The following is a 26,923-nucleotide window of genomic DNA, read 5'->3' as shown; positions in this document are numbered from 1 at the left end:
AAGTTGACAATTGAACGAAAGGAAGATGACGGATGCGTCATGTGCTGGCCCAAAAGGGAAAACCGCCTGTCGAGGGTCGACGGGGGAAGTTTCTCTATATTGTTTCGCTGACGACGGCCTCAATCGGAGTGTTGGTTGACGACTCGCCTATTGTACGGACTGGAGAGATAGACTGGCATCTCCACGCCATTCCATTGCATCCATTCCTTCATTGAATCGTTTCTGCTATTGTCGCCGGTAGCCCTAGATGATCGCCTGCTAGTTCCAAACTGCGCGGTTGGTCTGAAAACTGCGGCCGTTCCGCCTCTCGACCTCATCTCATCCGCGCAGAGAACCTCGCCTGCAAGAGCCCTTCGCTTTGCCATCGAAATCCTCACCCGCACCATCACTGGGGGCCGGGAAATATCGTCTCTCGACTCCTGTCGCTCTCTTATTTATCTCTATGTCTTTTTTCCTCCCGCAATTCCCCTCGTTACTGTTCTCCCGAACCTGAGCAGAACCGCGGAGAAACGAGCCCCCTCGCCCGCCCCCAGAGCCGGGGTCTTGGAGCGAGCATGTCGCTCGGACACCACCATTCCTGGCTGCCACCCGACCATCTACGTCCCCCTGATGACCATCTTGACGGGCGGTCGATCAATGGCTATTCGAAATCTCTTTCCGGCCCGCGGACCCCCCAAATGCGCGCCTCCGTCGACGCCGAGGGAGCCCACGCGGCGATTTTGATATCGGAGGCTGATACTGCGGCCGAGGAGGACCCACGCATTGCCACGTTTCGCGACCTGTATAAACGCAGCGAGGCGAAAATAAACGACCTGTTTACCAACCAGAGAGCCCTCGAGGACCTCGCCCGGCCAGCACTTCCAAATCAAAAGATGCCTGAGGCCGAAATCCAACGCGCCGATGGACCGCTTCCTCCCCCGGCTCCCGCCAAGAAACCCGCCAGGAAGCTGGATGATGATGACTACGATGATTACGATGAAGATGATGATGACGAGGATGCCGATGCCGTATCTCTCCCCAAATCCAAGCCTCTGGTGCCTTCGCAGGACCCCAGTGGGATGCCGTCCCCGAGTCACCATCCGAGCGGCTCGACTCCCACTGGGGCCGATTCTTCCAAGGAGACGAAGAAAGAGACGCTCGAAGATATCCGGAAGAAGCTAGAGGAGGACAAGAAGGCTACCGAAGATGCCGCCAAGCGAAGCTTTCATACTCTCTTCTATACACTGGAGAACGATAGAGATGCCATGCTGGATCAGCAGCGACTAGAAGAGTCGGAGCGACAGGTTGAGGCCGAAATGTCGGGCCAGACCAACGCCGGCAATACCTCGAACGCTAGCTCGAACGGATATGGCTCGTTGAGCAGTGCGAACCTGGGAGCTTCTAGCTTGACGTTGAAGAACCTGATCGCAAGAATTGACATGAAACGGACCATGGTGCAAGCTTCGGACGCGGAGCTGCGCAGCCTGATGAGCGAGGTCCGTAAGAACAGGAGCAAATGGGCCAGTGAGGACAAGATCGGCCAGGAGGAGCTCTACGAAGCCGCGGAGAAAGTTCTTAGTGAGTTGAAAGCGATGACAGAACATTCGTCGGCTTTCTTGACTCGGGTTAACAAACGCGATGCGCCGGACTATTATACAAGTAGGGCTTCCCCATCGACCCTCCCTGCACTTCTGGCATGCGAGTTCTATATCTGGGATTCTACTAATGCGTGGTAATAACAGTCATCAAATACCCCATGGATCTGGGGACAATGACGAAAAAGCTGAAAGCGCTGCAATACAAGTCAAAGCAAGATTTCGTTGACGACGTCAACTTGATCTGGTCCAACTGTTTTAAGTACAACACAAACCCAGACCACTTTCTGCGCAAACATGCTCTGTATATGAAAAAGGAGACAGAAAAGCTGGTGCCTCTGATTCCAGATATAGTGATCAGGGATCGTGCCGAAGTAGAGGCCGAAGAGCGCAGACTTCAACTGGCGGAGCTGGACGGCGCAGAGGAAAGCGACGACGAGCCGATCATGTCGTCACGGGGTAGGAAAGCTCCCGGTAAATCATCATCGAAGAAAGGCGCTGCTCCGGCCCGGAATACCCCCAGCGGGTCAGAGCCTCCAGCTGGGTCGTCCTCGCAACCCCCGCCTCTTGTCCGTTCGGACTCCGATGTTCCCATGGAAGGGGCTCAGAATGGATTCACAACGCCTCCCCCTGGAACGCAAACACCGTCAGATCCTGCTGGTGTCGGGACGGGTGTACCAGGGAGCCAAGGTGACGCCATGGATATCGACGGCTTGGCGCCTACGAGCAGTGCACCTAGCGCCCTCCCTGCATCGGGGGTTGAAATCGAGGACCCAGAGTACAAAGTCTGGAAGCAGGTAACGAAAAAGGATCGAGCGGTGATCGCAGCAGAACGGCATCGTCTCTTCAAAGGTGACAAGTTGAACTCGGACGAGCCGGCCCTACTTCGGACGAAGGCTGGTATGAGACGGTGGTTAAGGAATCACAAACAAGTCAGTGCGGAAGGTGATAAGGCTCATGAATTAAGTTCGCAAGGCATTGAATCGAATGCGGCTGGTGAGAGTCTGGCGGAAGGCATCGAAGTGGATGAGGACCGCGTGATTCCGGATTATTACGATGTCATGTCTGGTGTCCCTGATCTCCCCGGACGGTTGTTGTGGAAAGAAGACGCCGATGGCAATATCGTTGACCCGTCGGAAGAATTCCTAAGGATCTTACCCAAAAACTCATTTGTCCAGCCGGATAGTAAGCTTTCTCGGAAGATGGATGCAAACATGCGCCAAATGCAGGAAACCCGAAAGATATGCTCGAAAGTTGGCATTGTGAAGCAGATGCAGTTGCAGTCTCAGGTAGGCTCTCCCCCATCCTTCTTGACCCGGTCAGGCCGTACAATCTAATGCACTCGTAGATGTATCAAAACCAGTTCCAGAAGTACCAGCCTGAACCCTTTGTCGAGCACGACATTCCTCCGCATGTGATGAATGATGATGGGCCTGTGATTGCGACCTGGGCTTGCAAGGCGGCCTTGCAGCGCTCGGTTGCGAAAATCTTCTACCATACTGGGTTCGAGGAATACCAGCCGTCGTCTCTTGATGCAGTCACCGACGTTGCCTCAGACTTTTTCCAGAAGCTTTGCGAGACGTTGAAATCCTACATGGAAACTCCCAAAGTGCCTGCGACTGATTTGACTGAGAACACATTGAATGCCCAGTGGAAGCGGGCTTATACGGAGCCGGAAATCGTGCTCCATACACTCTCCTCCGTTGGAATTGATATCGAAGCACTTGAGTCGTATATCAAAGACGACGTGGAACGACTTGGGTCGAAGCTTTCCACGGCCCATGACCGGCTGAAGTCGTTGCTGTCCGAGCTTCTGCGGCCTGCTCTTGTGGATGGCGGCGAAGATGGGTCCAACGCCTTTAATGATGGAAGTGAGCAGTTCATCGGTGGTGACTTCGCGGAGGACATTGACGAGGACTTCTTTGGCTTCAAGGAGTTGGGCTTGGACAAGGAGTTTGGCCTTGCGACCCTCAGCGTCCCGCTTCATCTCCTTCAGAACAGGATGTACAACGCCGCCCAAGCACAGAACACAAGGTATGCTGCCCTGGACTTCTCCAACCAGGAACCCCTGCTAACCATTCTGCCAGCGCTGCACAAGCCGTGACGCTCTTCCCGCCGCCTCCGACTTACCCGCGTATCACCTTGGATACCTTGTCTTCGCAGATCGGCCTGGTCAAAGGGTTCTTCACTGCCAAATTGCAAGCGAACAACAGTGAGCCTTTGACTGAGGATCTTGAGCTACCGCCGAAGCAGAGGCCTATGGCTGCCCGCCCTCGGCTGCCAGCCTCCGGCAAGATTCCGCCTCTTTCAGGCCAGTCAGGGCCGACGACTAGCCCTCAGAAGCGGCCACTTCCACCAACGACAACTGGACCCGTTGGGGCCCCTAAACTCGCAACGGGGGAGCCTAGCAAGAAAAAGGCAAAGAAGAACAGCGGTGGAGCTGTGGGTGTACCGGGATCAACAGTGGAAGGGGATGAAGCCCCTACCAATGCCGATGGAGCGAAACTCCCCAACTCGACCTTGATGAATCTCAAAAATAAGGATTCGGGCCCGGATGAGGCTTCCACCACCGCAACTACGGATCTCGGTAATGGCAAGGGTGGCTTGGACGCCGAGGGTGCAGGTGCAAACTCCCATCCTACCGGCACTTCCAACCTTGACCTGGATAAGAATAACGACAGCACTGTGCCTCTGACGAATGGCACTGTCGGTGATGCGTCATGATGTATGATCATTCCCCATCTATCCGCACCGCACCGACTTGGTGCTTATTGCATCAACCTTGGAGATTTCTGTACTGTAGGATTTCGACGGCTATAATTTTGGCTTGGATTCCCTTTTGCCTAGGCTCTTCCAGGTATATTTACCGTTTCGTTTCTCCACACTTTTTTCTCCCCAGAATCTCATTCTGATGGATTGGCGATGGCAATGTCACACGAGGATTTGATATCAGAGGCTTTCTTTTTGCATTCGATGACGGTCAGCTTCTAGGGCTAGGTTTCAGGTGTGGTGGCATTCTCCCTACTTCATTTCTTTTCGTCACTTCCTCACTCTGGATTTATTTGCATTTGGGACTGTGATACAAAAAGGTCGGGTATATGAATGGCGCAGATGGCTTTCATGGTCGGAAGGAGGGGAGGTTTTTTTTTTTGCCTTTTTGCAGTCGCTCGCCCACTTCAATCTATACTAACTTACCGGCCTTAATCCTTCTCGATTACATTCTTCATTCCAGTCCGACCCCTCGGAGTGGTGCTCCAATGGAGAGTCGGCGGATCCTTGCACGGCGACGCGACAGACAGAAGCACATACAGACAGACATCATACAGACAAGACTTCCCCAGCGTTGCCTGCTTGTTACACCTTTTGCTTTTCCTTCTGCTGGACTTTTGTGTTATCATTACTTATTATCTTCTCTATTACCTACATCCTCCTGCTCTCTATATTCCCTTCGTGAACTCCATGTACTTTTTCACATTTTATACAACCACGTGCACAGGTTCCCCTTCTCTTCGCCTGTCCACTGTTCTTATTGAACTTTTTTTTTTTTTTTTTTGGCTACTGCCCATCTGTTTATTTTGCCTCCCTTCGTCTTCCCCATCCTTTCGCCTCGATTCTCTTTCTGGTGAAAATAGTGAAAAGAGCATCTCTTTACCCTTTTATCATACATCCTTTTCTTTCTCTGCGCTTGTGTGATTTGCATCTTGCTGTTTCTATCGCGGTTACGTTTGTGTTTCTTATATTTTGGAAGGAGGGACAGACAGAGAAAGAGAGCAGGAGGTTGAATTGTTCGTACATAGTGTTTTGCTTCCAAATAAAGACTTGAATATCTTGCCTGCTGGTTTGATTATTAGATGATTGATGTTTTGGTATACCCATGCAGATGGAAAAATCACGATGATTTGGATTGTAGTTCATCCATCAAGTATGATCCATAGGCAATCAATCATTCCTCTCATTGTAACCAGGAGGAAGTACCCATCCTGGGGTCCTGAGGTACATCCGAAGCGGTCAAGCCCAAGCTATCCGAAACATACGCTCGAATGTCAATCGGTGGTTGCATGGTCAAACGCCCCAAGTGCTCGACAAGGTTCTTACCGATCGATTCGTGGATCTCAGAAGAAAGATGAGTGAACCAGCCAAGCGTCTTGCCCATACAGTCGGGATCTACGCTATTCATACGAATACCTGGGCTCGAAAAGAAGAATACGAGTGATATCATCTTGGATTCGGAGATAGAACTAATTATTCTAAGGCGCAGAATGAATTTCTAGCCTACAACGGCCCCTATGTTACAGATATATCTACCTTGTTAGAACCAGCTAGCCCTAGTCGACTGGCTGTCACTGGCCTGAACCCCAAGCCCACAACCTTGACTGTCTGGTCCCCTGTAGCTTGAATAAAAAAACCGACTGTCCCCACATATGGTGAAAGAAGAGATTCCCCAAATCCTTATATTGGACATGGTGAGCAAAGCTAACAACAAGAAATTAGCCGCAGAAAAGAAAGTCGAAACCATCGCTCTAGCGCCACGAACCCCTAGATGTACCACATTCCGAATGGCAATCTATTGCTGCTTCCATGGATCGGAAGAAGACGTGGATCGACTGGTTTGTTCTTTGGTTTTGGGTTCGTCAATTTTACCTCGGGGCCGCTTTGCGGGCCAGAGCTTGCTGGAACATCCTCATGATGACGGGCCCTAGTGGCGATGAGATGGGCATAGTAAACTGCCGGGACTGGAACAATTCATGTTAGCAGTGTCAACCATCGAACAGCAAGGGAGTATGGCTCATACATAACGAAACTGAGGTGGTCGATCTCATATACTGGTGGCAATGGTCATAGATCATGTTCTCCAACTCTTGCGCTTTGTGCTTGTTTTCATCCAAGATGACGTGGTAGTGAACGGGTCTTGACGTTCCCTGGAGCGCGATATGCGAGTACAGTAAGAAGTCCCAATCATGAGGGCTGGTAATATCCTTGGCGATCAATGTGCCAGGAAGAGGGTTGCCGTTTTTATCGGCAGAGTTGCGATCACCAAACCTGGGAAAGGCGCGAAGATGGTGGCGCTTGTTTGCGATCACCACGGTAAATTTTCCCTTCCACTGATCCTGGGTTAATTTCATAAAGATGCCCTTGATATCAAAGACCTCTTGCTGGAGGACTTGCTCAAATTGACCAGTCGACACGCCATCCCGGAAGTAATAGACGCGTTCTGGCGCACGCCCTTGTCCAACAGTAGACATCCATTCGCGCACGAGAGGGGTCAGCATGATCTCGATATTTGCACGGGCGAGGATCTCAATCCGGTCTCCATTGGCCTCGCAGGCACCCCAATAACGACCCCCGAATGTATCCATGCAAACCGACATAGCCGCCATGGAAGGCGACCAGACTCCAAGGGGAGAGTGTGTTACATCGGCCCCAATGATCATCGACATTGGTTTCAGTGTCGATTCAGGAACCTTGGATAGAATCCGAGCGGTGGTACCGCCGAGTTTGGCGTTCACCTTCATGAGCACGTTGGAAATATACTGAGGATTGGCCTTGGCCACATGAGCCGACTGTAAAACCTGGGACGGCACACCCCAGCGGCAGTCGCAGGACTTCTTGATCCGGGAATAAGTGAAAGAATTCTTGTCAGGTACAACAACCAGGAGCAGCTGAGGATCTTTCTGGAACTTGACTCCGGTGGAATTGTAGAGCCTCTTGATCGCTTCGCCAATGTCTTCCTTGAGTTCAACAACAAGTGGGCGTTGCACGACGTGGCCCCCGTGTCCAGTGTAGGTCTTCATGAATCCATCGACAAAGGTTTCCACTTGGGTTCTGTTTATCGCGTTGCGTTTGCCGGGAAAGTAGCCCACTCCCCAGCAGTCAAGAGGTCGCCTGTTTGGCTGATAGAATTTCTTGCCACGAAGATCCCAGCGACCGTTGGTGCCAGGATTATGGCGCTGGTTTCCACCAAATTGGATGTCCGGGTTTGGAAGCAAACGGGCCTTGGTACGAATCATGTTGTTGTCAATTTGAAGGCCAAATGTCTGAAGCACAGGGTCCTTGCTATGATCAAGCATGGCCTTGGACTTGTGAATGGACTGAAGACGGTCGCTGGGTCTCGCGGCCGCGTACCTGATCATCGCCGATGTCTGGTACTCATTCAGTTTCCATGGGTACTTGTGAAGGCCATGGATGGTCAAAACTTCCATTGGATAGACGACGCCTTTCTTCGTCATTTCCACCATGGGCAACTCCCAGTAGTTGAGGATGAGATTATATTTTCTCTTGAAGTAAGTTTCCACGCTCATCTTCTCAAGCTTGCCCGTAGCTTTGTCCTTGATTTCAATTTGGTACTGGCGGGCATTACCATTGATGAGGCCTTTGACGATGAAGTTTGTACCCAGCACGGGGCAGCCTCGGTAATGGGGCTGAACTTGGAGCTTCTTCAAGCGTCGATGGGCTTCATAGAACGAGTTAGACTCAGTAACCCCGCCATGGCCGTCGGGAACTGACTTCAGCACATGGATAAGATGTTGGTGGTCACGGCAGTCAAGTACGGCCATCGCAGCACCCATAAAGGAAGTGCGAGCCCAAAAACAAGTGTTGGAAACGTCCACGTTGATGATAAGTCCACGACTCTGGAGAGGTAATCAGCTTCCGTGGTCAGGCTAACATATCAGCGAAGGTATCTCACAATGGAAGGCCGAATCGCCTGGTAGACTCCTTTGAAGGCAAGGACACCATTGCCCAAGTCCTTATTCTCCCCATCAGGATCGAAAAACGAACGCCTGAGAGCCAGATATTTGGTACTCGGATACTCTCTAAGGACATGGTCCAGAAAATCTGCTATCCTTAGCCAACGAACCACAGCCACCATAGGGTAGAAAACTCACTGAGGGCTTCCAGAACGGTCTCCTGCATGGAGGTTCGGCCCTGGAGCCATGCGGCCAACACAGAGAGGTTGACAGTTTTGGTAGGCCGGACGACCAGACGGAAAACATTGGCAGTTTTACCGCTAGGCTGACGGCCTTGCTCAGCGTCGAGATCGACCATAACGTTCAGTCCATTTGGGTAGTGGTTCATAGACCTGTATACACCCGTGAGTAGGTGACTTTGACGAAAGTAGACAAAGCGGCAATACGCACCAAGCAAGCTTCTGTCCGTCAAAAACAATCTGCTTCAAGGCAGTCTTTCTTGCATTTGAATTCCAGACTTTCTTGATCACGGCATTTTTCTCGACACCGGAGCCAATGTGGACCTGTACCGTACGTTAGCAAAACTGTTTCGAAGTCGCATAAGAGCCATTTTATAGCGAACTTACATCATACTGGTAAACATTACGGTTGGGAAATTTGGTGATCGGGTAGGCGTTCACCGAGACCTCTATCTCCTTGCCGGTAGTATTGAAGCCGGGACGAGGAACGTTTCCAACGGGGACGGAATACTTGACCAGTTCGTCAGCATCACGAAGTCTCAGGTGACGGAGGCCACCAGTAAGCTTGTTAATCTGTTCCAAATTCTCCATGGTAGGGTAGAAGACGAGAGAAAGAAGGTATGAAACCAGGACAGAATCGAGAAGATTGGGGAGATTGGGGAGATTGAGAAGATATTGTATACAGACAAATCGAATTTTGAAGTTTGAGGTGAGGACAGAAGAGAAGAAGACGAAGAGTGGAAGAAGGAAGGGGTTTATATAAGCCAACAAGCCGCGTAGAAAGGACATTCTGTGAAGCATAGAGCGTAGCTCTGAGCATTGTGAGACAAAGGGATGAATATCGGCTTCCTACATCAATGGAAGCCTATCGCCAGTGACTTCCCCCAACGGTATGCATATGCCGTTTGATGAGAACCCAGTATGAATAAAGATGGAGTTTGCAAAGGAGCTTGGGCTGCGAAAAAGGAAAAGACGACCACCAGGAGACAATTGACTGTAAAGGGCCTATTCATGATAAGAGGAATGGAAAGGGGTTGCATCAGGGAATGGAGTTGAGATAAGACATACAGGACAATAATGGTAGTGAGTGGTAGGACGGACAGAGGGGAATAGACCAGTTCAACAGCATGGAAAGGGGAGGGTTGTTTTGATGGCAGTACACGGTGACTCTCGATTCATACCAGACGATGTCGCCGAGAATTTTACCTGACAATAGAATGGCAAAAAGAGAGAGAGGAAATAGAGCAAGGAATAAAAATTAACAGCCACTTACCAGGTGGTTAATACAAAAGGCGGACATGGGCAAATCGACATCTCTACAGAGGTCGGTCTTTAGCTTTGGCTTGTCCAAGGCTGGGTCACCCAGTGAAGAGCTCGCCATGGTGACAGTCGGCAGATTTCGAAACGCGAGGGAAGCACAACAAGAGAATTAGGGGATTGTATTCAATCAAGATGCGCTTGTAGAGACAAGGAAAGACTTCAAGGTGTAGCAGTAAGGGTGATGGAAAGAAGGGTAATACACCAGATGCGAGGAAGAGTTTAGGAGCGAAGTGATACGAGAGCAAGAAGGTGAAAGGAGAATAAGTTGGGAGGAAGAGAAGAGAGAAGAGAGAGATGAAGAAGGGAAGAAGAAGGAAAAAGAGGAACTAGTGAATGAGAAAAAGAAAGAAGACAGGTGATCTGAAGACGAAGGATCACTTGGAAGGATGGGAGAAGAAAAGGGAAGGAACGGTGAGGCGACGATGACGAGAAGGATGAAGCAAGAGATGAAGGGAAAGATGAATGACGAGAGGAAGGAGATGGGAAGATGAAGAAAGAGGGAAATGAAGAGAAACGAAGAGGAGAATAGAAGAAGAATCCCCAACAAAACAAAAGATGCCAGGTAGCTTCGAGTTGCTGGGACCGAGGAATTGAATGGCGGAAGTCGCCTGCGTGATGGTTGGCCACAGGAAGCATTCACTGATACAGGGGAATGGAGGAAGGAGAAAATGAATGGTGTAAGATGGAAGGATTACAGGGCATACAAGGGCAAGCATGAAGCAAGAAAGTCAAGAAAATCAATGTAAGAAATCAATTGAATCGAATAGACATGCTTCTATTGAATCCGCCCGAGAGAAAACAGACCTCAGGAACAAATATCATCATCCGTGGTAGACAGAGGGTCACCTACGAGATCGTACGTAGGTAGTAGCTGCTAGAATCAACTGACGTGGGGCTATCTTCGAGCCACATCCGATGACCAGCAGGAGAAAGACCATCCATCGATTCATCCATCCATCCCCCCGTAGTCCAAGGATATCCTAACCTTCCAAACGCAACTGTACAGTACAAGCCGCATCCGGCGCGGACAGATACAACGAACAAGAATGCCAATCAGACTGGATGGACTGGAGAGTCCTTCGCTGCAAAATCATCGGGAAAGTGAGCCAGATCCAAACTAGAACGCCGGGTCATCAGATGCAAAAAAAAAAAAAAAAAAAAACTTTCATTACAAGTAGATGGATGGACCCCCGATCTCGTAGGAGTCTGGATATTTCGGAATTGTGCATCATCACAAAAGAAGGGGTTAGGAAGGGGGCCATGCTTTTATATTCATTCAGGTAGGATTAGGAGCGAAACATGCCTAGACAAGCTAAATGTCAGCAAGCAGGACGATAGGAAGCAGAGCAGGGGGGAAGTATACCAGAGAAGGGGTTTTGTCCCGTCCCCAGCCCGCGGACCGACTGTGGTAGCGGGATCTGCGAGATAGAGCTGGGCATATCAATCCTCCGAATGAGGTCGATCAATTTCTCAGGCGAGAACCGGCCTGCGTTGTATGATGAGGCGGGCGGGATGATACTCAGAAGATAGACAATATCCCGGGGCAACGGAGCAGGGGAGCCTTGAGACCGGAACTGGGATCCAGCCTGGCTTGTGGGGGGCTGGACACGTTTCTGCTCCAACTGCCGCCTCTGAGCCGTCTTTAGCGGAGAGTCGGCTCGAACGAATTTGCGCGGCCGGCTCCCGTCGTCGTCAAAGTCGTCCAGCGGTCGTTTGGGGGAGTTGGTGACCGAAGAATCATGATACCTCGGGATGGGAGTTCCAAGGCGCGACACGGCTTGCTCCGTGGGGAATGCGGCCTTGGGCCTGGTTTGCGACGGCGAGATGATCGGCCGCACCGCCGTAGGATCGAACGACGGGCTGGAATATCGGTGGGCGAATTGCTCCAGGGTCGGGTCTTCCGGGAATAGTTCACGCATCCGGTTCTCGAGGTTGATCACCTGGACCAGATCCCCATATCGAGACTCGTACTCATGGAGGAAGGAGAAGATCGGTTTGGTCTTGTGTACACTGTCAGGGTTGGAGGACAATTTACGGACAGTCATTTCAAACACTGCCCGAGCATCTGGAGTAAGGTGTGATTAGCAATTGATAATAATAATGGTGGTGATGGTGGTGGTGGAGACGCGATCAGAACTTACTGGTAATATCGTTGATGTCAATTAAATGTTTCAAGTATTCCAGTGCGAAGTTCTCGTCCTCGGGGAAGAGCTTTGCGCCACGTTCGAAAATCTTGGTCGCGGCCGGATCCTTGTAGCAGTGATATTCAATGAGCGCGCTCGCAATGTAGACGTCACTGGTGATACGCCCTCGCTTCCGAGCGTCCGCAAACACCTGCCGCGAACCGGGCATCTCTCCGGGCTTGCCCTTACCCTGGATACGTCGCATGGCGCGCATAAGAGCAATCCAGGTGAATGATATCGTCCGAGAGAGAATGCCGATTTGGATAGCGTGTGCATTCCGAAGGGCTTCAATTTGGGCTTTCTTGACGGACTCCCTTGCCTTGGTCTCGCTCTGATCATCATCGTCGTCGTTGTCATCGGGCTTGGGTATGGGTTGCCCGGGATTTAGCTTTGCAAATGTTTCCTCGAGACGCGCCACATCCTGGGATTCACGAGTGCGCGCCTTCGCGATCAGACCGTAAAGCGCGTCTAGAAGCCTATCGTATGGTTCCCGGACCTTAGCACCTCGTTTGATAGAGTCTTGCTCGGACTCTGACGTAATTTCAAGCCGATCGGCACGTTTGAACGCAAGCAAAGAACTCTCAGGGTTTCCCTCGATGCCATGCTTCAGAAAATCGTTGCCTTCATTCTCCATGTCGTTGAGAAAGCAGAATTCGGAGGCATCAAACCACATTTCGGGTAAGAACCGGAGGGCCATAAGAGCCTGCTTATACACGTAAACCACGCGTGATTTAAAAGCGGCTGGGTCTTCATCTTTCAGAACAAGAGGATCCCCCTTCTCCCATTTGATCCAGCGCTTCCAGATCTCAACCTGCTGCGCAAATTCAACGTCGCCCTCGGAACCAGGCACCGGAGGCAACCTTGGCAGAGTGGTACGATTTAGATCTTTTGTAATATTTTGCAACTCTGTGTACGAGCTACGCGCTGTCATATATGCCGGTGACTGCTCTTGGAGAAATTTTCGTCCCTGTAAAGATCAACCAAAAGGTTAGAGCGGAAACCGAAAGAGGGGGATTCCAAAATACCGTGAGCTTGTTCAGGCCCATTTCAAATTGATCGTACTCCTTCCAGAGGGTATTAACAGCTTGGGTGGGAACCGCGATGGCTTTCTGATAGGCCTTTCGGAGCAAATCCATTTTTTGCTGGTCTTGCCATCCAGAGCCTCCTACGTTTCCAGGACCGGAGCGAATGAATTGAACGTAGTCTGCCCAGATAGACCCGGAATCTTTATCTACACCGACATACTGGAGGGCCAGGTCATAGGCAGAGGAGATAATCCGTCTGGACTGCCCGGTAGTATCGGTAGTCAACGGATTACGCCGGCGAACGTAGTCCAAGTACACAGTCCAAAGTTGGACATCGGGGATGGTCAAAAGAGTTCGATTAAAGATCTGCTCAAGGCAAAAGAGCTCGTTGAGTTCCGATTCCATGTTCGCATATGCGACCCATTGTTCCGCCTATGGTTGGTCAGCCTTCGTCCGCAGGGATGATCCAAGAAAGAAAGAGAGGACTTACAGAGAAAGGAAATACTTTGAGAAAACGCTCATATACATCCCGAGCACGGTCGATCCTATTGCGACTCCTGTGTTCATTAATCAACTCGAGCCAAGCGGGGATATCACCTCGAGGGTCTTCTTGGATTCTGTCTTCCAAAATGCCGACCCTATCGTGGGGCAAGCGGCCCTTCGAGGCAGACGGAGAATCAGGGACCGGAGTAGCCATGGCACTCCCTTGCGCATTTTCAGACTGTAACGTACGTAAGTTGTACAAATCCTGGTCCGAGGGTAGAGATGCATCATTTTTAGAAGCAGCAGCAGGAGAGTATGAACTATTAGGAACATTCTTCACGCTGGCAGAATTCTGCGCAGCTTCATCCAGTGATACATCAGGGGTGGAAGTATCTTCATTTGCATTTCCTGAGATTGGTTGCTGAGGCACATTCATAGGTATAGCATTCATGTCCTCAACACCTAATACAGCTGGTGGCTCATAATCTGCATCACCCGTGTCATCCTCATCCTCATCCTCAACCACAAAACCTCCAATTGTTCTGGTCTTCGGCGGTGGTACAGAAGTACTAGATGCGGGGGCCGATGTTGATGCCCGAGACTCAGCTCGTGAAGGTGTCTGAGAAGGGTAGGAGCTGCCAGCTTGCAGGCTAGGATCTGTTTCTGCAGGGAGGGTGGTTTGATCTGGGGGATCTTGTTTCGAAGGAAGGGCGTCGAAATGTACAGGATCGCATTGGTTGGCATCTGTCAAGGTAGCAGGATATTGGTCATGCAGTGTCTCTGAAGGATCATAGTCATCGTCATCGGAATTATCTGCCCCCTGGTCATCCACAGCCTGATAGCCCACCGAGTCCGCATTCATTGTCTGAGCCTGGAAAAAGGCCTGCTCAGCATCCTCTTCAGCCATGACAAGGGAAGCTGTCTGAGTTGCGACTAAGAGGAGTGGCGAGGAAACACCGTATACAACTGGGATCTGGTCAGCTGTCATGTCGTGGAGCTGGGGCAACATGCACCGCAAATGTCTGACCTTGCGCAACGACCGTCGAAAGAAAACGATAAGAATACTAAAAATCGTCCGGGGGGGTGAATTCGAAGTAATCAGTCTACCAACCCGCACGTTCTTAAGGGGGAAAAGCTCTGTCTGGAACAAAGAAACTCCCGCGACAAATGATGCATCTTGTCACGAGCCACGGCAGAAGCTGCAGCTCTCGAGCAGGGTAATGCTCACGTGACAGAGGCGGTGGGCGCGAGATGCGTCGAACACACGCGGCGCGTCGATCGCCTTTCCGGTTTAATTGCTTGACATTATTACCACTCCTGCTGCACCGCGTTCGCTCAAGTCGACTCCAGTTTTCTACTTCTGCATTGTTGCCGTCTCCCAAGCAACTTGTCTCTGAACTTTCGACGTCTCCTTCCCTGCTTTAAATATTCCGCTAATTCTGACCCAAACATCATCATTCCTCGGTCTCTCACCTCCCCTCTCTCCAACCATGTCGGTCGTCTCTCTTCTTGGTGTCAAGATTGTTAACAATCCGGCTTCCTTCCTCGACCCCTATAAGTTTGAGATCACCTTTGAGTGTCTTGAGCAGCTCCAGAAAGGTGGGCGCTGAACGCCAAGGATGCCCAATTGCTTTACCCTGCTGATTGTCGACTGTGCACAGATTTGGAATGGAAACTGACCTACGTCGGTTCTGCGACATCGTAAGTTGAAACTACAGTTTGGTCTGACCCAAGACCTGCCCATTCGCTAACCTCTGCCCAGCTCCGAATACGACCAGGAGCTTGATTCCCTTCTCGTAGGCCCCATCCCCGTCGGCGTCAATAAGTTCCTCTTCGAGGCCGACGCACCAGACCTGAAGCGAATCCCTACGTCTGAAATCCTCGGGGTGACGGTCATTCTCCTTACATGCAGCTACGATGGCAGAGAGTTCGTTCGAGTGGGCTATTATGTAAACAACGAATACGACTCAGAGGAGCTCACCGCGGAGCCACCTGCCAAGCCTATTATTGAGCGTATCCGTCGGAATATCCTAGCGGAGAAGCCAAGGGTAACCCGATTTGCCATCAAATGGTATGCTTCCATGAGGATATATCTATTTCCTAAAGCTCTAGGCTAATGTGTCTACTTCTCTAGGGACTCGGACGAATCCGCTCCAGCTGAATATCCACCAGACCAGCCGGAAGCGGACAACTTGGAGGATGATGGTGCTGCCTACGGTGCGGAAGAGGTCGAACTCGAAGCCGCTCTAATGAAAGAGCTTGCCGATGTCGAAAAGCAAGAGCCCATCAAGGGTGAGGATCATGACATGGAGAGCACTGAGCCGCCTGTCAAAGACGAAGAGGAAGAAGTCTCCGACGCTGAGAGTGAGGATATTGAAGACGAAAGTGACGACGATGACGATGATATCGATGAAGAAGACGGCGGAGAAGGTGATGAGGATGTTGAGATGGGTGACGATTCGGAACAGAAAGACGAGTCAGCTGACAAGACCAATCCTGCGTCGCAGCAGCCCCATCAGTCGGAGGTCATGGTTCACTGATTTACTTGGTGTGATTGTGGTGGAATTAGGGGAAACGTTTTTATTTTTTCACTCTTTCTTTTATATATCGGATGATTTCATGATTTCGATTGCAACGTTTTTTATGACAACAGAACGTATTTTACATAGTTCCAGCATTTATTTTATAACATAGAAACAATCTAATCCGAAAAAGCTCTTCACAAAGAAAACGAAAAAAAAAAAAAATATACCCCATCTTCCTATCCCATTCCTCGCCTGCCAAACCTTCAGAAGGACAATCGAGGGGCTCTACCCAACCTATGTATACGTAGCAAGCACTCGACTTCTACAGACATGCCTGCATATAAGTATGTGCTTACATACCTATACAAATCGGATTTTCTCCAGCGACTATATCTTTCCTTATTTGCGCGCCGCTGCTTCATGGGTACTCTTAATAAGTCTTAGTATCTATCAGCTGAATAAAACGAGTTGCCCGTGTTCATTTTCTTTATTGTCCTATAACATGGGACCTGACAGTCGAAACCATCGCACGATAATCTGTCTTGGAATTTCTGCAGGACAGATGAATGATTGACCCTAGTTTGGATATTTGATCACTACATTATCTATTCCCTTTGCTACATGCCTGACAATATTCATATTCACTAGATCGCCGAGTTAAGAAAGAGCAACAAGTCACTTACATTGGTCCGGGATAACTTACATCCGGCGATTGAGATGCTTCCCGATTTCAAAATATAAGCATGGCAGGGTTATCTGTTATGTCTACTGACACCGAAGCCCTGGATACATGGCCCGAACTCGCAACGGCGGCGAAGGAGAGAGTGCTAAGATACCAGACCTAAACCTTCCCGCATGATGACTAACTTCCGGATGCTAGTTAACTATGATTGCTTTTATTGACTAGCTCCCCAAGGGGGGCAGAGAATCTATTGGCCGTGATATTATAGACGCCGCTTCTGAGAAGGAGCTGTATAATATCTATTGGAACCTGTTCACCGAGCCTTGCCGCGCTAATTAAGCTGCAGAAATGGTTGTGATACGAAGTATACATAACTGATCGCAGGGACAGTGAAGGCTCTCTCTAAAATACTATCGCTCGCTAGCTCCCTATACCTAAAAAGGTAGCGTAATGTTGAAGTTGTAGCAACCGCCATGGATGAGCTGGAATCCCGCGATCGGAAGTTTCGAGCGTACATTTCTTAAGAGAAGTCTACAGTATAATTACCTTGACGCTGAAGTCATATACATTTTTATGCCAACTAAAACAATCATCCACCATATACCTCGAATGTGTGGGAAGTGCTCTGGCGGTGCTTCCGCGATGCCTGGAGGATAAGGATGCAAATAGAAAGAGAATATTAACACTTAGCTACACTCACTTGCTGATGTGGGGAGGAGATGCGGAGCAAAAAAAAATAAAGAAAAAGAATGACCGACGCAGGGATCGAACCTGCAATCTTTTGATTCGTAGTCAAACGCCTTGCCATTGGGCCAGCCGGCCTGTTCTTTTACAGGATTTTGTTGTTTTTGGCATCATAAGTCTGGAGGAAAAGTGGCAGGCGGTTATGCATATACCTAACAGTAAACAGACCATCCTTCCTAGCATAAGGAAAGAGAAAAGCAAGGTCACCACTTCAAAACCGTCAATGAACTTCTGTTCACTCTGAATTAGGACATGGTAGTGTCTACCCTTTATGCTCATACAGTGAGGAAATATGCACAATATGCATCTACTTAGGATATCTCCTTATACCTGTTCCTGTAGCTACCTATACCCAGTTGATAACAATGTATAGTAATTAATACCTAGTGGGCTTTCCATTCCTTTCCCCCTATTTTCTGCGGTGAAGTGGTGGTAGAGTGAATTGAATGTTAGGAGTGAAACAAACTGACAAATTAAAGTGATAATCGTGGCAATGAATGGTTTCCGGGATGATGATTTAAATACTAATAAAGATAATAAGAGTAACTCTTAGGTTGGATTAACCAATATATAGACTTAGCAGTGAATAATCCCATACTGGATTTATGATGGAATTGCTTATTCTACAGTGAAGCTGTCACTATGAGTTGAATTATACGTGGATGTGACTGTTTAAATTCTTTGTGGGAAGTAAAAGGCAACAAACAAGCCTTAGTTAATGCTCGAAAATGGTTAGACTATGAAATTGCTGCCCCACCTGGGTACATAATTGACAATAATCATATGATTGCAAAAAAAGAAGAAAGAAAAAAACGCCGACAAAGCCTGGGTATGTAGCAGGGTCTAGGCTTGAACAGACAATAAATACACTCCCCATGTCTTAGTGAATAGCGAATTCATACAGTGGCATGATGTGGTGGTAGAATTGGAAGAATATCAGAAGCCAAACTTCGCCCCCAGCGCTGATTTACCAATTAGCATGATCTCCTAGTGGGGAATATGGATTACTTACCACCCAGGACGGCTTTCTTCTTCTGGGTTTGAACGTATTTGTTCACATCCCGGGCCCAGCCACTACTGCTCTCTTCCAATCTTTCCATCTGATCCCCAGCAAATCCGAGCTTTTCAGTGCGCTCCTGTACCTGCCGTTGCATATAGGACCAGTAACCCTCGTCGTTGCCTTGTTGTGGAGACTGATTACCTACGGCCCTACCTTCTCTAGCACCTCTCCGTCTCTCCTGATCTTCGAGTCGCATTTGCTCTTGCATCCGTTTGGATGGAGGGCGATCAGGACCCCCGACTATACGAAAGTCATAATTAGCATACGAAGCCCAAGCTAAGGGATCAATAGTCCATAGAGGGAGGGGATTGAAGATGTACTTACTTAGGATGTCCATGTCTGCTGGCGAGACATACTGCGTACCGGAAATCCACTGGATATTGGTTATGGTAGGTCGCGGGGGAAGAACGGCCTGAACATTGAAAAGCCGATCTTCCGAGCGCTTCCTATAAAACTGTCAGTTCTCAATCATACCAAAGTGGGAAATACAGTCCCATACAATGTATTGCCAGAGCCCCATACGCTAAGTAGCCCTACTTCAGACGGACCAGTCCAAACCAGAACTGTTCCATTAGAGCAGATAGTAGCATCAGAAAGGCGTCTCATATCAACCATTTTGTTGATTGCACTGCATCCAATCTCTTTGATACCTGGGATGGAGAAAGCCCGCGCATTGCCATCACCGAAGAGCCCAACCAGACTACAACCTCGGCCTTCAATCCTGACTACCGCAGCAGAATCACACAAATAATCATCCCAGGACTTATGAGCGCCCTTGGAGGCGGCAGGCTTAAAGATCTTGCAGCCAGAAACAGTCACGGCGAGGACTGCGCCGTTAACCCTATTTCCGCTTCTCAAGCCTGCAACCGCTTGTGGCGTGGCGTAGGTGAGATCGCCACTTTCTGCATCAATAGGAATGATGCTTATAACTTTGTCATCCAGGGTGGTAGCCCCGGCGTACGAAGCCATGTAAGTTCCATTGTCCGCCGGGAGGATTTTGAAGGTCGCAATATTCCCTCTACTGGTGCCAACAAAACAGCAAATACTTGAATAGTCTGCAAATCTATCGTCAGCATGTCGTTCGCAAAGTCACTTTCATCAACGGTCCTTACCCTCTCCATCCAGTGTCAGTACGCCAAATTCAATTACTGTAGGCCATTCTGGAGGGGTTTCCTCGGAAGTGCGATGTTTCAGGAAACTACTACGCTTGTTGGGTTTTGTAAGTTCAGATAGATGAGCTGTATGAATTACTGCTGGTCCACGCAGATCGATGATTGCCACGCTACCACCTTCAAATCCGGCTGCAACGAAGCCAACCTGGCTGTGCTTCACAGCAGTGACCGCCCCCTGCTGCATGTTCAAAAGCGTAAGTGGGAGCATGCCCTGTTTCAGTCCCGGGTCGGTCCGGTGGGTGATATTGGTTAATCTCCCCAAGCCTTCGTTGGCACCAGGGGGCTCCTCATTGCCCAGATTGCGATTGCTGCCCCATCTGAATATCACAACCTCACCTGTACGAAGACCAACCGATAGCTCACCCGTTGAGCCACCCAAAGACATCTCACTGACTTCCACGTTAGTGACTCGACCAACAGCACGAGCCAGATCCACTTGAATGACATCGCCATTCTCAATTTCATCGTCGTGGCCTACATCCCACAGACGGACAGTACCATCTGCATGTGCCGTGGTAATGATATTACGATTTTCAAATCGTTTAAGCGTTTTGTTGGCTTCAGCTCCTCCCATGACGAACTTCGGACCCTGTGATCGCCTTTCCCTTAGACCCAGCCAGGCTGAGCGCTCAACTGGTGTCAAAGTGCTCTTGATCGCAAATGGGTGAACAAAAGAAAGGGAAGCATGGATCATGTTTGTCGGCGTGATGGGATGACCGCTAGGGAAGCTCATGGTGATTAGTTCGCCAGAGGAAAGCAGCGAGATAATGGCGATGGGATCATGGCAGCCAGCGTAGTAAGGAGAGGCGCGCGGAATAAGGCAGAAATCAACAACCTCTGCGCCTGGTGGCGTTGGGAGGGTTGACACCCGCTTTGGACTCTCAAAATAGCGAGAAATTATAGCCCAGGAAGATGTCTGGTAGTTGGGAGATGGCCCCAGATCCAAGAAAGTAAGTCCCTTGTTCGCCTCAGCTTTCGGCCGACCGCCAGCTACCAACAAGCCACTATCATCACCATTATCCTTAACACACCAGGCAACATGAGTGATGGGATCCCTGAGCCCAATAGCGCCTCCAGATGAAGGGGGTCGTTCCGGACTAACACCGGGTTGGTCAATATTCGCAGTCTGTATCGATCTAGCCATTATTTTGCGCCCATCCTTAGAGTCCCAAAAGACCAAGCTGTTGTCGTCATGGATTGTGAGAATGAAGATCCCGTTGGGGTGCCAGAGAGCCTGGGTTAACCTAGGCCTCCGCGGTTCTTGCGACGGGACATCACCGTTCCCGCCTAAGGCACCAGGAGGGACCTCATATTCGAAGTATTTCTGTGCTATGTTCTGCTTGAACGAGAATACCACCGCTCCCTCCGGATACCCGACTAAGATCTTGCCAATATCACGAGGAGAAAAAGCCAACGTAAGGACAGGGCAATAGCGGACCCGGGAGTTTCGCTGGGCCCACAGATTTGGAACTCGGAATGGGGTCAAGGTCTCGCGGTCAAGGTCGTAAGCAATTATGTCGCCTACAAGTATTGTATCGTCAGCACAGCCCATCTGATTCTCTCCGGAGGGGTTGCGGATGTACCATTTTGTAAACCGATGAATGCATAGTCAAGACTCGGGTCGGTCAGGACTGCACTGACATGGTTCGGAGGGGCGTATGAAAAAAGGGTCTGTCTAGTCTCAAGAGAGAAAACAGAAATCTCACTCTTGGAATCGACGCTGATAAGTTTGTCGGCACAGAATTGAAGGAATTTGGCGGATGCCTTTCTAGGCAACGAAAAAGTGACCAACACCCGACGCTGACCAAAAACATAGATCTGACCACTTCCAAACTGTGTATCGCTGGTGCCAACCGCAAGGAGGGATTGAATTGGATCGTATGCCAGGGCGCTGATCTGTGAATTCACGCCATAGCGGGCAAACTGCGAACGTGTTAGCATGAGGACTCCTCAAAATAGGGATGCCTGCGGAAGCCAAGGCCTACATCGTCGAGAGCGAACAAATCCGGCGACAAGCCCTCAGAAAAGTCCTTCTGGATGCCTGCTTGCTTTCCTCTGAGGAAATGAGCCATATCCACCTGTTCTCAGCTCTGCAGTCGAACACGACAAGTCCAAATGAGAGAGAAGAAGGGTTAAAAAGACAAAAAAGCAATGATGGACGTTCTTGAAAGGAGCGGAGCGGAAACCCCACAGGTTGGTGGTCAGAACGGCTGCGGAATGGAAGGAAAGCTGACGCCATTGTTTGAATTGGCTGATCGGCCCCGCTCTTGGCCCTGTACCGTCATGGTATTATTGAAAATGACCACCCATACCTGCCTCTACACCTAATGTATAGGATATCTGTACTCGCACCTGCCTATGCTCCGTATCTAGTAGATAGATCGAGATATGATTAGGCAGTATGTATGAGGCTTTATATTCACCATCGATTGTATCTAGGTATAGATGGTCGGAAGGAGGGGGTCAAAGGGGCTCTTGGGATTGAATCACACGTATTGCACGTGCCTTTGGTGGGTAAACATGATCGCCCGATCTGCTAGGCAGCAACAATCCCCTCGTCCAAGAAAGCAGAAAAGTCCTTCATGTAATGGGTAATGATAGTTGAACGTGATCATAAAAAGATAATAACAATGCTCTCTGTGCCGGGTCAGTAGTATCAATGGGCTGCCATCTCCATCAATAACGTTGTCAGCCGCCTTCTCGCGTCGTTCTCGGTAGCCATATTTCTGTCTCGATAGTACTGCACCGTTATCCTTTGGACGGAACGATAGCAAGTATACCTGGAAAAAATGAGAAAAGAGTCAGCTAACCCTTTCTTTAATTAAACTAAGTAGCATTAACTTGCACATACAGTAGGTGCCGTATTGATTCCGACTGGCTTTTCGTCCTGGGGCATCCAAAACCATCCAGTACGGCAAAAGATGGATTCTCAAAAATCTCGGCCATATAGACATCGCCCCAGAGTGCACTGCTGAGGTCTATAATCCCTGATACCTGTTTCGTCGCTGGTTCTAAAAGCACCTGGGACGGTCGCCCTAGGTCCACAACAACGAGTTGCGCCAGTGTTACCTCGTCGAGTACGGGGGATAGCCGGTAAATCTGGTGTCTGATTTCGGTATAGGGGAGGTTGACGAAAACGTCTTCGGAGTCGCGAAGGATGCCCTCAAACAAGGTAAGAAAAGCTTCTCGCCACGATCTTTTGCCCGTACCACAGGCCACTTGCCCCAGAGATCCGAAAAACGGAGAAACATGCTGCGCGATCTCGTTGGCCAGCGATCCCAACGTTCGCTCAATTTCTTTCCGCTTACAGTCGCTTAGTTGGGCCCCCATCTCTTGCAGCGTTGTTCCAACAATAAATCGACGTAAGAGAAACGTTGGGCCAAGCGAATGCCCTTGGGTATCGTAATGAAGAAGAGATGGGATATGCGAAATAGCACTTTGCTCAAGGATCGTCATGGCCTGGGCTTCGGTTTGAAGCAGGCTCTCCTCCTGCCGTAGAATAGGCGTCATTAATCTCGGTGTTTTCAGAAGGAGTTTCTCTCCATTTGATATTATCAGGAGATACATGGAGTGAAGATGACCTTCTAGAGGATGAATTCCTGTCACATATACCTCGCGAGGATAGAGTTGCCCAACCACAGTGTGCAGCATGGCAGTGTCTGCATACTCAAAAACTGGGTAATCAAAGACAGAGGGAGACATATTTCGATTGTTGAGGCAATCCTGGCTGGATAGAGTCAAGGGTGCCACTGTTGCCATGAATAAATATGGATTGGGCAAATACAGAAAGCCAACTGTATCAAGGGAATTTCTATACAAAAAGGTCACGAATCACAACCATGGACTCGAAACCGGATTTCTTCGGTCAACCTAACAATTACCGGGGATTCCGAAGAGTCGAGATGAAATTAGGCCACCTAATGCAGGTGCACGTAGTGAAAAGCGAACACCCTTCACTGGCATATTCGGTGTCTTGACTACAACATTATACGACTGGAGCAAGCGAGATAGTACTACGACACACTGGAAAATTTCCTCCATTGAAGATCCTTAAGCGAACCTCAACTATATTTCATTGGCATTGTCATAGAAATAGGAATCAAGTCGATTTCTCGCCCTCCTATTTGATAGACGGGGAAGCCGACACAATTTAATGAGGGCCCATGGGTTCCACGAGCGATTTCGTTGAATTGATAGACATTCCGAAATAGATGGAGGACTGGGGCTCGCCTAAGCCTCCCGCTCTGAGAAAGGCGTGATGCAAGCGAATGGGATCGGCCCAATCAGGCATCGGGTTTGCCGAGTACGAAGGCCGATACCATTCTTCGTTGTAAGTGCTTATGAATACTGTAAGTTCTTCCTTCTGTAGGTAGAGCAAGTTAGTACTTGTGAAGCGCAGTGCTACTACCCTTATGCTACGAGGCCTGGTGCCGCGCTCCAATGGGGGCTTCTCGTGCAATCGTTCCCGTTCCATGCGATTTCTCACTACGAGGTACACTCAACGTATTATGATAGTGGAATTGCATTTATCCAATGTTCTCATTATTTATCACCCAAGGAAAGCAATACATACAAACTTACTGTGGCTGTTTAGAGTTCGTGAAATGCCATAATGAACTGAATGCATATTATTCTCCTTATTTATTTCATAGACTCGGATTTTTCCGATGTTTCTGACGGTTTGTAAAGCTCAGCCAAATTGAACTTCTTCAATTTATCATAGTCAGGCCCAACAACGCTCATTCCAATTAAATTCTATAGTTTCGTCGTTGTTAGCCAGGCCAGATCAAAGATGCACCACCCCAGAGGAAGACCTACTTGAACCACTTCAACAAGGATGAGAAGATCATAATTCTTTAGATCAACGGAATGGTCTGGTCCAACTACTCTCGCAACCGTCTTGATGATAGTATCCCGGTTGAACTTTGAATTTCCCCTCACTACAGGCCGAATAGCGAACTAATGGATTCATGGATTTTTAGGCATATTTCCCAACACCAGAGACAGTAAAATAGAGGCGCGACATACCTTTTTGGGAGGCCCTCCAGAGTGAAATTCGGGCTTCAGCATCTCCTGCGCAAATGCTTCCAGGTCAACGCTGAGAGTTTTTCGTATCGACCTTATTGGCGACATCCGTTGGATGTATCGACAGCGTTTCTGGTCGGGGTTGGCATATGCATCAACACAAAGCTGATGTACCAATTTCTCCGGGTCAATGGATTTGTCACATTTTATGAACATTACTGGCGGGATTCAGCCACGAACAAAGCTATCAGATGAACAGAAGACATTCACTAACCACAGGGGAAATCCATCCTGAAGGCACGAAACAGACGCGGCTTAGAAGAGCTGGGCTTCAAGCCTTCCACTTCCCTTTTGATTTGGGCCTCGATATCATCATCTTCGGCGGAACTTGACTGTTTGTCTTTCTCGCCATCGTCGAGAGCTTCTACACTCTGACAGATAGGATGTGTTAGATGCAGCCTTAATACATTCAAGTGTCACGTAATCAAAGCAAAATTGGATTGCCGTTCTTTTCGAGGCCGGTACTAACCTGCGTGAAAAGATCTACCACCTCTGGGATACATTTTCCTTCTTTCCCCATCTCACATGTTACAAATACGCCACGATCACCACTCTCGATGATAGCTTGCTGCTTCTGCCATTTCCCCGCTCCCTGTACCATAGATTAGAATTTTGGTTCGTGCGAATCGGTATAGTAGAAGGGGGATAGATGCATCCACGTTGCAGAGGACTTTGGACAAAGAAATGGGCATACCTTTCTTCTCTTGGAGGACTGATTAGTTGGGCTATCGGGCATGGCTCTCTTCCCCCCTTCAGCCATCCAGGAACGCTGGGAGTGCTCGGAAAGCAGTACAGAGTACTATAATTCGTTAGGCGTATCAAATACGGGCCTCCTTGCAGGAACGACTGAGTCTGGGATATCAGCCGTCAATTATCAATGGCCTCGAATTAATGAATATCCAACCGCTCTTGGGCTGTGAGATTCTCATGGGAATTGTCGAAGGTCATTGGTGGCGGCGTCGAGGGAGTGGGGAGCGTAGATATCCCGTTTCGGTTTAGCGGACGTGCATCATTCCAGTGGGCTGACCATTATCCGATAGATAGTACTGGTCACTAATTAATAGAAACTTTTATTTCTCCCATCGTCTTAGCGACAGTCAAGACCTCTCCCAGAAGATCGCTATGCACGTGCGTAACCAGAGGTTTGCTGCTGCCCGACATATCGACTACTACTATTGCTACTAAGCTGGGATTGCAGAAAGGCTAGAACCCAGCCACCCCCCTGTTGACCCCTTGCAAATCACTCCCGAGCTTGCTTAGGAACTTTATAACAATGCTCTTATATCACCGTAGACAGCGCAGCGTATTTCACTGTCTAGCCAAAGTTTCCGCTATTCGATGGGATTTAATTCATAAATTCGGCTGGCTTGCATTCCTCCATCTATTGCAGCCATGACATCACTTTCTGCCCATAACGTATGGCAGGCTCCTCATACCGTTTCTTTTCGACTCTTCTAGACCTTTGCTGGGCTACATATAGCGAGGCCCTCTGTGTTACACCTTCGATATTGTCTTCCCACCGATGTTATCTCACTTGGTGAGCATCCAACATGGCGAATGACATAGCAACAAGGGAGCTTCGCAACCCCATCGACATCGCCGAGTACTCTTCCGTCAACTCCACGAGGTTGGAATCCGTGCAGTGCATGGTGTACCTGGTGAGCGAATTCTTGGGAAGTGCTCATCTCCAGCATAGTAATAGCTCTTTCACAGTAGGCGACTACAATCTTGCGGCATTAGGCTATTTACCAAAATGTGGCCTTCATTGGGTGCGAAACTGTAACGAGCTTAATACTGGTTGGTATGTTTGACATGTCGTTGGATGTCACGGAAAGAAGCATGAACGTCTGACTGAATCTGTTACAAGATATCCTGCCGATGGTTACGCTTGAGTTAATGGCATTAGTGCCTTCATAACTGCCTTCGGAGTGGGAGAGCTCTCGGCACTTAATACTGTCGCAGGTGCCTATTCAGGGTTTGTGCCCATTATCCACATTGTTGGTCAACTGCATACGAGTTCGCAACAAGACGGAAACTGCACCATATTCTGGGTAACGGGGATTTCAACATGTTTGCAAGAATAAACACAGAAATCTCTTGTGCTACCGTACATTTAATCCACATATATAAAGTAGCAACCCCCGT

At 49.2% G+C, this 26,923-nt stretch overlaps 6 protein-coding genes and 1 non-coding gene across 7 annotated transcripts; 2 read left to right on the top strand and 5 right to left on the bottom strand.

Annotated features, from left to right (window-relative positions):
* Nucleotides 1-554: 554 nt before the first annotated feature.
* On the top strand, nt 555-4,298 carry SPT7 (SAGA histone acetyltransferase complex subunit SPT7; the record flags this gene model as incomplete). Its single annotated transcript, XM_033572258.1, has 4 exons — nt 555-1,638; nt 1,722-2,863; nt 2,923-3,608; nt 3,662-4,298. The coding sequence occupies 4 exons, from the start codon at nt 555-557 to the stop codon at nt 4,296-4,298; spliced, it is 3,549 nt and encodes a 1,182-aa protein (XP_033425573.1).
* Nucleotides 4,299-6,211: 1,913 nt separating this feature from the next.
* On the bottom strand, nt 6,212-9,090 carry ATNIH1004_007638 (putative eukaryotic translation initiation factor eIF-2C4; the record flags this gene model as incomplete). The annotated part of the gene is made up of 6 exons (XM_033572257.1): nt 6,212-6,307; nt 6,377-8,203; nt 8,260-8,408; nt 8,459-8,652; nt 8,711-8,823; nt 8,887-9,090. 6 exons carry the CDS (start codon nt 9,088-9,090, stop codon nt 6,212-6,214), a joined length of 2,583 nt encoding a protein of 860 aa, XP_033425572.1.
* A 2,015-nt stretch (nt 9,091-11,105) lies between these two features.
* On the bottom strand, nt 11,106-14,498 carry rna14 (cleavage polyadenylation factor subunit RNA14; the record flags this gene model as incomplete). The annotated part of the gene is made up of 5 exons (XM_033572256.1): nt 11,106-11,122; nt 11,183-11,884; nt 11,961-12,969; nt 13,028-13,459; nt 13,518-14,498. 5 exons carry the CDS (start codon nt 14,496-14,498, stop codon nt 11,106-11,108), a joined length of 3,141 nt encoding a protein of 1,046 aa, XP_033425571.1.
* A 502-nt stretch (nt 14,499-15,000) lies between these two features.
* On the top strand, nt 15,001-16,050 carry asf1 (nucleosome assembly factor ASF1; the record flags this gene model as incomplete). Its single annotated transcript, XM_033572255.1, has 4 exons — nt 15,001-15,109; nt 15,172-15,211; nt 15,273-15,581; nt 15,645-16,050. The coding sequence occupies 4 exons, from the start codon at nt 15,001-15,003 to the stop codon at nt 16,048-16,050; spliced, it is 864 nt and encodes a 287-aa protein (XP_033425570.1).
* Nucleotides 16,051-17,467: 1,417 nt separating this feature from the next.
* On the bottom strand, nt 17,468-17,539 carry ATNIH1004_007635. Its single transcript has one exon. It is a non-coding gene; the product is annotated as a tRNA-Arg (tRNA).
* Nucleotides 17,540-18,397: 858 nt separating this feature from the next.
* On the bottom strand, nt 18,398-23,260 carry ATNIH1004_007634 (putative SNARE-dependent exocytosis protein (Sro7); the record flags this gene model as incomplete). The annotated part of the gene is made up of 8 exons (XM_033572254.1): nt 18,398-18,423; nt 18,474-18,761; nt 18,846-18,967; nt 19,021-19,576; nt 19,634-21,214; nt 21,277-21,616; nt 21,679-21,748; nt 22,545-23,260. 8 exons carry the CDS (start codon nt 23,258-23,260, stop codon nt 18,398-18,400), a joined length of 3,699 nt encoding a protein of 1,232 aa, XP_033425569.1.
* Nucleotides 23,261-24,334: 1,074 nt separating this feature from the next.
* Nucleotides 24,335-25,514, bottom strand: ATNIH1004_007633 (THUMP domain-containing protein; the record flags this gene model as incomplete). Its single annotated transcript, XM_033572253.1, has 6 exons — nt 24,335-24,448; nt 24,512-24,652; nt 24,722-24,936; nt 24,993-25,149; nt 25,248-25,370; nt 25,473-25,514. 6 exons carry the CDS (start codon nt 25,512-25,514, stop codon nt 24,335-24,337), a joined length of 792 nt encoding a protein of 263 aa, XP_033425568.1.
* Nucleotides 25,515-26,923: the final 1,409 nt, after the last annotated feature.

This window comes from Aspergillus tanneri (genome assembly GCF_003426965.1).
Source record: "Aspergillus tanneri strain NIH1004 chromosome Unknown AapTan_7_pilon_pilon_pilon, whole genome shotgun sequence".
NCBI classification, from domain to species: domain Eukaryota; kingdom Fungi; phylum Ascomycota; class Eurotiomycetes; order Eurotiales; family Aspergillaceae; genus Aspergillus; species Aspergillus tanneri.
The sequence above is the reverse complement of the archived record's forward strand: the minus strand, read 5'-3'. Positions and strand labels throughout refer to the sequence as shown.